Raw genomic sequence first — 13333 nt, forward strand, 5'->3', positions numbered from 1 at the left:
GACCAATGTAGTTTGAACAGACTGACAATGACTTCTTTAGAGATGCATTCACTCTAATTAAGCTAAATATAATGCTAAGATGTAAGAATTCACATCCATAGATGGGTTTAAGTATTTAACATCCAACTATGAATCAATGAATGTAGAGCTGTACTCAACTTTTGTTGCCAGTGGTTTAGACATTAATGGCTATTTGATATTTACAATTTACACTGTTATACAACCTGTACACTCATTACTTTACAATGCAGCAAAGCCATTTCTTCAGTGTTGTCACATGAAAATATATAATGTGAGATACTGTATATTGTGTTGCATAATGTTTTGTTTTATTTTATATGTTTTAAGGCAGCAACTAATGATTGTAGGGTAATGCATAGGTAAGAGAGATATATATAGTTAAAGTAGGGGGAAATGTGAAGCTCTTTCAGCCTTGAACCTGACTTCACGCATGTCCTGAGTGGGGAGTATGATTGCTTCGACTGCTGGGATATTATGTAATGGTTTAAGCCGAGGGCAGGAGAAGCTCCCACATTCAGTGGTTTTGGAAAGGTAGAGAGGGTACACGCAGCAATGCGAGTCTGCGGAGGAGACTTCCTCCTACACAGTCAGGTTCTTGATTAATGCTATGCCAGCTCATCACCACAGAGAAGGCTGCTGGCCCGACAAGGAGATAATAGCAGCTGGTATGGTAGAGTGTCATAGGACAGCAAGAAAGCACTGCAGCTCTTATAGAGGTCTGCATTGATGACCCTAATCTCTTTGTGCATGTTGTGATGTTAGAAAGTCTTTTGCACCTGTACTATTTGAACAGCCATGGCAGGAAAGGAACGGCCGCAGGCTTTGATTGTAACCGCATTGTCAGGTGAAATGTCTCACATTAACATAGCAAAACCGTCGCCATTCAGTGGAAACAAGCATGGAGCAGTACTGACAGGTGAAAATACTACTTCATCTATGAAACTGTCTCTTCACATCAGCTTGGTTTAGTTGTGATTAAGATATTTATTTTGACAATGATGTATTGATTTAAAAAAAATGCTAAACATGGCAGCTGAAATAATGACCTATGTGACATAAGTGCTGGACTGTTTACCTGTGAAGAGTTTAGTAATGGCCTTATTCTGTCGTCGTGCAGAGCAGATGAGTAGCAGCCAGGGAGGCAGGAACTCGTGATGACTGGCCAGGAGTTCGGCAATGGTCCGGGGGGAACCAGGAGAGGATCTCTGCTCCCCTTCACCCAGCTGACAGCCTTCATCGATGGAGTCCACCAGCAGGAAGAGAGACTGCTGAGGCGGCTTAATACTCAGGAGAGGCAAGAGGACACATCTGAGGAAAGAAGGATAAGAGAAAGAAAGAGAGCGAAATGTTATCAAGTTTTCATCTTTTTGATTGTGTTGTGATTTTAGTTTTTGTTATATACAAACATTTCTGAGAGACAGCACTTGTCTGAAGGCAGAATATAATCTCACTGGTTGAGATAATTCCCATATGGACAGAAAAACATTTTTCTCCAGTAAAACTTTACTGCAGGCAAAGTACAGAATAATTGGCAAATAATAATCTTCTTCCTTGAGGGAAAGCACTAGTCTGTCCGTATTACTGCATTTACCGGGTGTGTGTCGCGTTGAACATGAGGCAGTTTCATGTGCCGTTGCAATGACAACCAGCTACATTTAGGGGGTACTATGTGCAATGGAAAACAGAGGGCTGTGGGCCAAAAGCGAGTCGAGTTGAGCTGGTACAGGCAATGGAAAAATGCCATATTGATCCACTGTATAGGATCATTCCAGTTTAATTTTAATTTACGGCGTCATTGTCCGAATCTGTCAAATAGCGGAACAATACAAAAACAGACTGGATGGTGTGTCCTTCTCCCCACAGCGTTCAGGCAGCCTCGCACTGCAGATTTGGGCCGTGCCAAAGTAGCAACTAATGCAATAGGAGTGTTTATTGCAGCAGATATGTGACCATGATGCGCCACTAAATGGTCAAAGTGCTTGAGCTTCTGTGTCTATTTTAGTCAGTCTGTTGTCTCTACCCTGTGTAAATGAGCGCAAGCTACAGTTGTTCTGTAATTATCAACAGATCTGAGTCTTAGCATGGACATTTGTGTTTTTTCATATTAACACTATTTGAGTGCCTTCACCTTTACAGTTAGAATATGGACAATGAGCCACTGTTGAATGTTTAGATTTTTCAAAATAAATGGCAAAAGAATTATTTTTCTAATTTTTCTTTGTTGGTTTTTCCTGCTATACCCTAAAACTGGGGTTACACTGTATAAAGAATGTAGATTCAGTACTTCTTCCTGATGATATTTCACTGTAATAATTTACAATCTAAGATGCAACACAGCCACTACAACAACCACAGTCATGGTGAACAAGAGAGTGATTTTCTTGAGGTGTACTATTCTCAGTTCATCAGTCTCAACTGCTAGAGAGTGTAGGCGTTTAAATACGCGTCTCCATCCAAACCAAATTGCATCCACTAACAGGCCCACTGCGGATGATTTGAGCTCACAGAAATACCCAGAGAAGACAGTCATTTATAATTCAACGTGCCTTTTTGTTTGACAAAAAAAACTTTGCCTGAGAGCTAAATGTTCAGCCTTAAGATTATATCAAAGACATGTTCAGCGACTGTCGCGAAAACTAAACATCGAAGACTCAAGTCAAACCTCAACAAATCTCCCTGTAACATAAATATTGATGTTTGAATATGAACACTCATCAAGTGCTAAAGCAAACATGATGTATAGCATTTTGTATCAAGTATCACATCATTACTCAGCTGAGTGCAAAACAGTTTAAATGCTACATTAACCTTTTATCAACGCCAAACTGCAAGCCAGACATGGAATCTACTCACTCCAGCGCTAATGTGTAACTTTACATATTAACTCTCACTGAAGCGAGATAGCCAACAAATGCATATTTTGTTCTGTGGAGGTCCAGACAGGGACAAATTAAAGGAAAAACTTCAAAAAAAGAGTGGAGAAACATATCACATGCAGATGCTTCTGTGCACCACAGCTCACTGAATGGTTTGGTGTGTTTTAAAATGATGTGAATAAAATACTATGGCCTTTACAGTTGCCAGCTCTCAACAAAGTTGAATACCTTTGGAAGATTTTGGACAAACGTGTAATACAGTGGTCTCCACCATGAAATCACCATCTAAATGATAAAAACGTTCAACTATCACTGCTGCTACATGTCCTTTTGTTGTGTCTTTGATTTTCTTTTTATATGCTGTACTCTGTACAGCAGTAATAAAGGTTGTATACATAAATTAGAGAATATCTTGCACTTTCTTCCAATCTTCCAGACTTGGCAAGGCCACTGAAGTTGTTCTGAAGGCTTGTAGTGGCTTGACTCCATCTTGAAACACTTCATGTTGATTTTTCCTATAATTTGCCAGCCATCTGTATGTTAGTGCTGGCAAGCCCACTGCTCCACTGTGACTGCCACCAACAGTCTGAAGCCAGCCATAAGACGTACATTTGGGAAAATGTCATTTCCCAAGACTTAAAATTACTTCCAGCTCGACTGGCTGCGATAAAGGATCTGATGATTTCATATTAGTGACATTTTAATCTGGGTCTAGGTTAATTAAACATGCCAAAAGGGGTTGAACAAATCAATTAATCGACATAAAAACTTGATTCAAGAGTACAGACGGCTTCAAGGCTTCTGAAGCTTTTTTTTATGGGTAGCTGTTGGGCAGATAAAATCGGTCACCTTCCGGATGATGGCACTCTTCAACTACCACTCTTCCTTAATGGAACTGACATTGGTTGTAAGCTTTGTCATAAAACACTAAAATACTGTTTTAATGAGACTTCCTCTGGATGCTCAACAGCCTGTCACTAAGCCTGTGGCTCCAAAGCCATTCGCTTTCAAGCATCTACCATTTTAGCCCAAGTTCATTATCCTTAAGCACATGGGAACTGGAAATGGTTGGGGCGAAGGTCTATGTGCTTTCAATCCAAAGTACTGGGACATACAGACATGGCCATTTTTTTACAGTGAGTATTGACACAGTTTTTATGTTTGACTAAATATCCCAAAATGAAGTCATGGAATATCTGGCAAGTATGATACTGCTGTTATGTATTAAATGGTATGTTAACAATGTACAATATATCAAAGTAAAAAAAAGTTGTCATAAGTCTTGCAGGAACACAACACTTAACTGATTATTGTATACAGCTGTCTGAAAATAGCAAAAACTTGTGTAAGTTCCCAAAGCCTGAGGCAATGTCTTCGATTTAGTGCATTTTATTGTTTAGAAGCATTTCGAACTGCATTCATTATATGAACAATGCTATACAAATACATATTATTAGTATTATTGTTAATATACACTTTTTATTTAGAAAAGCAACAAATCACATAAATCACAAGCTGGAATTAAAAGGTAGATTGTTGTGTCAACTCCTATTAATCGATTTCAGCGCATTGAAATCATTCAAAATACAGCTTCCTCTCAGGTAAACACTGGACAGTTAAACCTGTTTTAACAAAGCTACAAATTTCAACTTGTATTCAAAACATTTTTCAATCAGTTTAAACCCTTGACAAGAAAGAAACCCTTGCAAAGGACCTCCAAACTTCATGCTCTGCCCTGATGTTAGTCAATCGCTCTGTCTGATGGCTGCCCCACAGAGAATGTGCAGCACCATCTGGGAGCCTTGCCAAAAGTAATGTCCATCCACAGGGGTGACTGTGTGTGAATGGTTGTGTCTGAGGCCACGTTGTCTACTGAGACAATCAAATTCACAGTGACAGCAAGTGGGCAAAACAAAGAGACATTCTTCCCTCACAATTCAGCTACTTTCAGGCTGTCAAAGAGTCAAAAGACAAGGACTGTAGAAAAAGAAAACTCCACAGGACACTGGAGAAGGAGACAATAAGCTCAGGAAATGTCGATTTAGTTTGCCAGACAAACCTGCAGCATACCTGAGCCAGAAAATGTAAAGTAATTCAGCCCACACACCACGGTCTTGGATGTTTGTACCAACTATTTTGGTTCTTGCTCAAGTCCTCAACATATGCCCAAGTTGATGCCAAGTGCTATTTAAGATGAGAAAAAAAAAGGGGAAGAAGGGGGATGTGAAATGCATCTAATGCACTCACCATCTGTCGTGTTGTGTTCATGACTGCAGCGGCCATCTCTCCCACCACAATGTGTAAAGTGAAGCTTTCAATGTGACGTTTAGTGAAGATGTCTTGGCCGACAGGGCAGCACCGGGCACCGAGCCAGCGCCTTACAAATTTACACAGCTCATTTTATAGAGCGGGTGCAGAGCCTGAAATCCATGCCACATACCCAAACACCACGACACTCACACACAAACACTGACCAGGATACAGCAAAAGTTCCAGAAAACAGAAGGTCTGGATCAGGGCTGTGCAATTAATCAAATTTTATTTTCTATTTGGATTACGATTATGAAAACAAGATATTTAAGACAAAACAATCATTGTGCCGCATTCCGTTTCGCAATGATGCTCTCATTTTATCTTCTCTTATAAATCCAGCACAGCCCTTCCCTTTACAGAGGTGCCTCTCCCCACTGCTTAATTGCCCAGTCACTTTTAGCCAGGCTGTGGCATGTTTAGTTCGGCTCAAGCCATGATGGGCGGGGGGTTATAACTGCTATAACTTAAGCCTACAGCATTTTACACTGCATGAATTAGCCTAGCGGACTTTTCCTCTAGTCATAGCTTAACAAATTACATATTATTTATACTTTTCTTACTCACTGCTGGTTTAAGTAAGGGCATCTTCTCACAGGACACCATGGCTGAATTTTATCTCTAAGTATTAAGTAAGGAGTTGTCCTCTACTCAAGTAGTTGACCTGTCTCTCTTCAGCTCAAACACACACACACACACACACACACAGCTCCCCCTTGGTGGCTCATCCACCCCTGTAAGCAGTCAGCCAAGGGAAACACTGCGTTGTTTTCATCCTCTTATATGCTGTTTAACGTTAATAATGCCAGATTACTATTTCTTATTTCATGGGCTATTTTGGATTTTGGGGATAATGCATTGGGTTTGTTCCGATTGGCTGTTGGATTGCTTATCCATGATTGAAGGGGTGATCAGCAATTGGTTTTCCATGCGCCGATATTTAGGCAATTTTTAACTAACTCACTATCAGAACTAAGATGACATAAACAGTCTCTAGAATCTGCACCACACAGCAGTGTTTCCCATTCAATGATTTATTTGTGGCGACACACACGCTACAATATCAACGCTGACCGCCATATATTTAATGTGAGTAAAATCATAATTCATTGTGGAGCTGTGTGCACCGCATAGATTCACTCAGCGCCTCCGATTGCTGGCGCTCTCTCTCTCTCACAAACACCTTGAAACGAGCCGTGTGTTTATAGAAAAATGAATGCGCTGAAGTTAATCTGTCTATCTATTTTCTTAACACAATGCTGTCAATGTCGGAGACGGATATATTTACATTAGAATACAGCTGGGTTGTGGAGGTTGACACGCCGTACATAGCTGCTATCGATTGCACCCTCCTTCCCCCCGCCGTGCGTGCAGGGCGCCACAGTTGCATGGTAATTCTGTGGGAAACACTGCACGGTGTATTTACAGATGTTTGCGGTGGTTTCCCTTAAAACTAATAAGCCTGTTTCTTCCCTGCTGACACTTTACCGACTTGCTGCGACGTAACACCACCCCCTGGCAATCAGATCGCCAATCTGTGATCTCAAATAGCCATGATCAGACGATATGACGATTGCCCCACCCTATAATGCATAATGTTTTTTTTTATTTAAGATTTACATTTAAAAAATTAATTAAATGCATGATGTTACCCAAGTGAGTAATCGTGTTAAATACTCATGACCTCAACAATTAATAATTATTAACTGCTGAGTCGAGCTCTCAACTTCAACAAAGCTCTGTAGAAAACCAGATACGCTGTTTCATTAGAAGAACCTGCATCTCTTCATTTAGTATCGAGTCAATTTGGAGGAAGCCTGCTCAGCGTCTTTGCAAAGTCAGGAGAGCTTAGTACTACAGAGCTCCAAGACAACAGCTGACTCATGCACCGGCATATCTAAAGTGAAAGAGACAACTATCTTGCAGATTCTACTCTCACTTTCTCATGCGATTCCTACATTCTGTATAATGTTACTGCAATTATCTTGTTCAAAGTAATTGCGCTGATGAGGACAATAAGAGGGACTGGTGTTGGGAGCAAATGTTCTGAAAAGCCAGGCTCAGACACTTTAACTGTATTCTTCCTGTTACATCGGCCATATGCTCTTGTTTCCTCCTCAATCTGTTATCATCATACTCCAGTTTTATCTCACTGGACATAAACTCCAAATCTGAGGCTTCCTTACAGTTTCTGCACAAAGGGTGTGCACTGAATAAAGCTTGTTTTTTTAAAAAGCTTTTAATGAATCAAGAGTTTGATGTAGAGTGGTTACATTGGAACTGAACTGCTGTTATGTAAGCTGTGGTTCCATATTTACATTCATTTGTGCTGAGAGCATTTCATTAGACAGATAACCCTGTGATGATGGAACCTTGCAGCAGTAAATTAGTTATTTTTCAGAAATACAGCAATGGCCATTTTAATAATTTGTTCAGAACGACAGACTGAAGAATTGGGCAACGTTTTTTAAAAAAAATCCTCATTAAGCTACACAACTACATTGTGTCTCAACACAATTGAGCTTTAAACCATGCTGACATTTTTCTATTAAGTGCACAATTTATCCACATCTCCCCTGACATGAAGCTACTCTGTACACATTTCATATCTCAGTGAGTTCTTTGCTACACGGGTACGGTTGGGTTATTAGCGCCGGTAGCAGTTTGGAATTTGTGAAGCTCCATTTCTGATGAATTTCTCATTGAACATTTTATTCTGTCTGATTTTAGCCCCACTAGCGGCTTGCCTGTAGGGATGGCAATGTCTGTCTCCGTCTCGCAGTCTGACAGTCAGTCAGACTACAACAACTACAGAATGGATTGCTATGAAATTTTGTACATTGAGTCCTTTTTCTTCGAAAATATAACTGATTTACATTGACTAATTTATTGCCATTTTAATCATCTATAAAGTTCTTGTATGGATGCTTGTGTAAGGGAAACATTAAAAACTGATGCATTTGATAAGTCTGGCTCACTCTGTCACATAGGCCTAAATGGTATTAAATGTATAATTTGCTATTGGTACAGAAACTCAAGTATCATATAGAACCTATTTCATAAAAAATACCCAGTCCCACTCTCTAAAAGCTAAAACTCTCAAGCATGGTTCACTTCAGGCCACACCTCAGTTAGTGATGTCAAAGCAGGTGTTTCCCACAAACTGTCACCTCATATAATGATGCAACACAGCAGCAAAACACTCCAATCACTTCTGAATGGTCCTGTAAGTATTTAAAAAGTGCTTGTTTCTGCCGTTCTTAAAACATGCCAGACAATGCGAGAATTTGATCTAGGCTTAATGGATTTGCACAATCAATTCTGTGCTGGATCCCAAGCAGACAAATGCTTCCAGCTGTCTGACAAACAATGTCCTGGAGACTGCTTGGTCAGGGGGAAGTAAGGAGCATGTCAGAGCCAGATCTGGGTGCCTTACACACACAAAAACAACTGGTTCTTTTAAAAACAAGCCCAAAATAGTTCCCTATAATCGACCCTTACTAATGTCCTTAAAATGACAAACTTAAGTTGGTATCTGATGATCTTTAAGAAGAAGTCTCATGATGTCTGTGATTATAAACACTCTGTCATGGGACTGGTCACACAGTGATCACACTGTTTTTCTGACGGTAGGGGCTGCATCTGGGAGTGTTGCCATTTTGAGTCACCTTATCTTTTTTGTTAGTAGTTTGTTAAAAATTCAAATACTCAAAATAGACCTTCTGATCAAAACATTCAAATCCAGCCTCTTCAATCATCAGTCAAACTTGCTTACCCCTAAATGCAGCCTATTAATGATTTGCAAAAGTGTCAACAAACTGCACACTTCGTTCCTGGCCAGCACACATACCTCAGATAACTATTTCAAAACTCCAAGCTCTTCTCAACCCAGACGAGGTGTGCATTCCTGGCCAGCTATCCAATACTGTCAAAGGAATCTGAAATTTCATCCTTTTAAACCCCCGCCCTCTTCTCTCCGCCGACACTCCTGCCACAGATTGCCTCCAAAATACTCTACACTCCTCCTGCTATCCTCACACATGGAAACTGTCTGCACAAAAACACATGAATATACACAGTTTACATGGATTTGGACAGGTAAACCTGCAAGGTGTCCGCTGCCAGCCAGGACAGAATTTTGTAGACATCTTTACCTCAGTTCAGATTTCTGGTAACAAAAGGCAGCAGTGTGAGCTGCTAGTCTGGCGCAGATGAGATGAACATATTAGTGGTAGAACAACTAGTAGATCTTCCAAAAACAATCTTACATATTTGATTAATCAGCTTCTTACTATGAGCAATCCAACATACGCAAAAAGGTTAGAACAGTTTGGATATTTCATGGGAGCAATTTCTACATTTCTGTTTTTGTCCTTGCTTTTCTCATTGGATGGAAGGTGATGTCACATATTTACATCCACCAATCAGAGTTTAGCACACAGTCCTAATGAAGCAGATTAGCTGTTTTTTTTAGGTATAAAACCTTTCATAAGAAATCCTTAAAGATTATTTCAAAAACTTTAGCTTAAATAGTTGCTAATTGAGTGACTAATATTAAGTGTAAATAGTTCAGATTTCAAAACAAGGTTTTCAGGGGCTAGTAAATAATTTATCAAGCAAAAATGCCAAACATTCACTTGTTCTGGTTCTGGACTATTAGTCAGACCAGATAAGCATTTTAAAGTCTTAACCTTGGGATGCATATGTTACATATGTTGGATATTTCTCGCAATGTTCTCATTTCTTACTAAATGATCATTCAGAAAGTTATAAAATCAAGTTACAGCCCCCCCATTCACCTTTATGAATGAGTCTAAACTTGTATCAACTCTGTATCTATGAGCTATAATACAAGCTTGAGCACATATATGATCTTATTTATTGAGTGGAATGACAATAATATGAAAGAGTTGCCCACAAAAGCACATAGGTATATCCGCACACACACACACAAACAAACAAACCTCGCATGAACACATACACCGTCCGCCGTTGGTGTGTAGACAGAGGCTGGCCTCAGATTGCTGAGTCATCATTGCAGCCGCACCAGTGCTGCTTTTTCTCCTCATCTGCTCAACTGGAGTTGATGCGTCACACTGGGAGCCTTTTTTTGTTTCTAAAATGTAGCCCTAATCTGCAGAGAGTTTTCCACAGCCATGCACCACATGAAAGCACGGGGCTGCTTTCATTTAGCGTCCCTTAACCCCAATGAGCTGGGCCGCCCAATGTGCAACAGTCAAAAAGTGATCAAAAAAAGAATAAAAAACACACAAAGCACCCTTGCCAATTCAATAAGAAATGTCTTGATTGGTTTTAGTCAAAAGTGAATTGTGCCCCAATTTGAACTGTGTTCAAAATCACACAAAGAGAGGCAAGAGACACATTGGTGAAATTACGGTTCTCCCACTAATTTCACATTATTTGACAGTTTCTCTCATTTAGGTAACCATTAAATGAGGGTTTCACTTGTTTGGGTAACCAATCATAAGATGTCAAGACATCTTTCCAAACATCTTCATATTTATTTACATGTCTGGCTTTGTACCTCACAATTTCCTACAAGACTCAATAACTGGAATTCACTTGTCAAAATGTTTGCTGTAACCCAGTAATACCATACTGTCTTGTAAAATGACAACTTAAAAAAGCCAAAAATATTAATGTTCACTGGAGGCTACCAAATTAGACCTAAGCATGCCTCTGTTTTGATTAATGTCCCTACTTATCTGAATTATCAACAGTCTTTTGGAACAAAGCAACAGGTCACGTTTTCCAAAGAAATGTTTGATGTAGCTGCCAGAAAATCAACATTTTTAACCATCATGTAGAAAAATATCTGAACTACAGCATCGATTTCTTCCACGGACATGCTGTGGGAATAAAACACTGCCAAGAAACTTCAAGTCCTGTTCACAAATTTAAGCCACGGCCATTCATCATTTCTGAAGTCTGTGCCCTAGAAAGAAACAGAAACCCAATTCATGCTCATTGGAGAACAGCCCGACAACAGATCCACATAAGGTCACACCTAATGTAAAAGGCAGCATCAGCAAAAAAAGGTTGCCTTTAGTCAGACCCACACGACTGGGTTAACTCCACCTATTTGAAGCCAGCTCTTTTGTCCTGGAGGGAGAACGTGTGCAATGTTGAATGGCAGGATGCTGACTGGTTGTTTGAAAGTCACAAATTCATTCAAACTGGAGGACTCCAGTCAAAACATGACAATGGCCTTTGATAGAGCTAAGTCAAAGACTGATTGGATGAATGTGTTTTGGCTCTCTCTAGAAATAAAAACCTTGATTATACACTACAACCCAAGTGTCAAACACATCAGTTAGTACTAATGGCAATGAATGTACCATAAGCATCAAATGTATTGTCTGAACAAGACATAAGCTTGTACTGGTAGACTTGAAGCAGACGAAAGGCAAACGGAAAGGTGAAACTGCCTTTTATCTGGAGAACTGTGGCTCATGACCTTTTGCTGGCAGGCATCTGCATTGCTAATGCATCACATTACTTTCAGTACATAAAAGAAATGCATTCTCGTAAGACTGGGTGAAATCAATATTATTATTGTCATTAGCAATTAATCTATTTTTTTTTATTTCACTGATTAATTTCTTAAAAATAAAATGTCAACAAATAGTGAAAAATGCGTATCACAGGATCCCAAAGGCCATGATGACATCTTCAGATTGTATTACAAACTCTTCATATGTGAAGAGTTCAGTGAAATCAGTGTTATTTATATAATTTGTCTAGAATTTTTAATTTGGACAACAGAAATAAATCAGTACTGCAAAGTCCTTTTTACTCCATATACTAAATATATACTATATTTATCTCGCAGCTATAGTTTCTGGTGCCTTCAGTTACTTTGCAGATTTTGATACAAATTGTACAAATCAGCTTCTTATATAGAGCACAATGCTATAGATTAAACTATGCAACACTATACAAAGTAATAGTACTTCAGCTTATGTTTGTATACTAGCTACAACATTGCAATGCTGAAAACACCATTCATTTTAAGGAGTAAAGATCCTCAAAAAGATCCAAATACTTCGTCCACTACTGACAACTACTCAAGTCAGTTAAATCTAGTGGTTTGGACATTTTCATTTACCTATATTCAGGAGAAAAACACAACAACAAAAAACCCCCCACAGGACTGAGGTGATCAAAAACAAACAAATGTGGAAAAATGTGTTTATTGCTAGAAAATTTCAAAACTCAACTTCAAAATGTCCGTAGTCTCATTGGCTATGGTTGCAGACATGCCGATTGGAACAGGAATAATCAAGTTGCACAGAGGGGATGTAAACCAGTGTCTGAACCACTTTCAATGTATTAACACAAGACTGATGATTACTATCAACAAACAGACTTGTTTGTCTTTGACTAGGCTAAAGAATTTGACACGGCCTCTTGCATTCATTCCCTAGCTAAACCTGTGTTAAGCAAGACCCTTAACTAAATTAAATTTGTATAACGTTTATTGAGTAAAGTACAGGCCGGAATCTGTGCAATCAAACAGAGGTATGCACCCACCTGTGAATTTGTATCCTTGATGTAAATTAGTGGTCATAATGTTGACTAACATTAAAGGTTAAATAGCTGAGACGATCTGCCCATCAGTTAAAACTGATGAAGCCGCTTGGATGAGAGGAGAAACATCTTCAAGTATCTTCAACCAAGTCCAGTTGCCCTTGATTTAACCTTTCTTGGATGACTAACAATAAAGTTTTAAGCCCCTTCATTCTTCCCTCTGATTTAAATTTTTTTATGTCACTGCCAGATGCAGCCGACAAGCTTGGCTTATGAAGCCAGATAGAATCTAGAACGGCAGGGGAGCTGTTCAGATTATTTGTATACAACAGTGCCTGGGACAGTTTTACACCTGAGATGGGTGATAACGCATTCACCGAAGTGCTTATTTGGCTCACAAAGAACACACACACAGGCAGTGGCAATAAGCACTAATGTCTTTGTTGTCCACAGATTTAGGGCCTGAGGTTTCAAGTGCTACAAAATTTTTGCTTCATGAGGCAAGGCTGAGCAAATGTGACTGTCTGTAAAAGGCCCTCGACATCCAGCGAGACAAAGAGCAGAGCTGATGTGAG

The 13333-nt window shown here is 39.5% G+C and overlaps 1 protein-coding gene across 1 annotated transcript in view; it reads right to left on the bottom strand.

Moving 5' to 3' along the window:
* ankrd50 (ankyrin repeat domain 50) overlaps positions 1 to 13333 on the bottom strand; it is a 37656-nt gene that overhangs the window by 20227 nt on the left and 4096 nt on the right. The window contains exon 3 of the mRNA XM_038698685.1: positions 1097 to 1329. Within this exon, the coding sequence (XP_038554613.1) occupies positions 1097 to 1329 (233 nt within the window). The remainder of the gene's footprint in view (positions 1 to 1096; positions 1330 to 13333) is intronic.

Source organism: Micropterus salmoides, unplaced genomic scaffold, assembly GCF_014851395.1.
Source record: "Micropterus salmoides isolate LMB-PRFRI ecotype aquatic unplaced genomic scaffold, ASM1485139v1 Ms_hic_scaffold_5, whole genome shotgun sequence".
Lineage (NCBI taxonomy): Eukaryota > Metazoa > Chordata > Actinopteri > Centrarchiformes > Centrarchidae > Micropterus > Micropterus salmoides.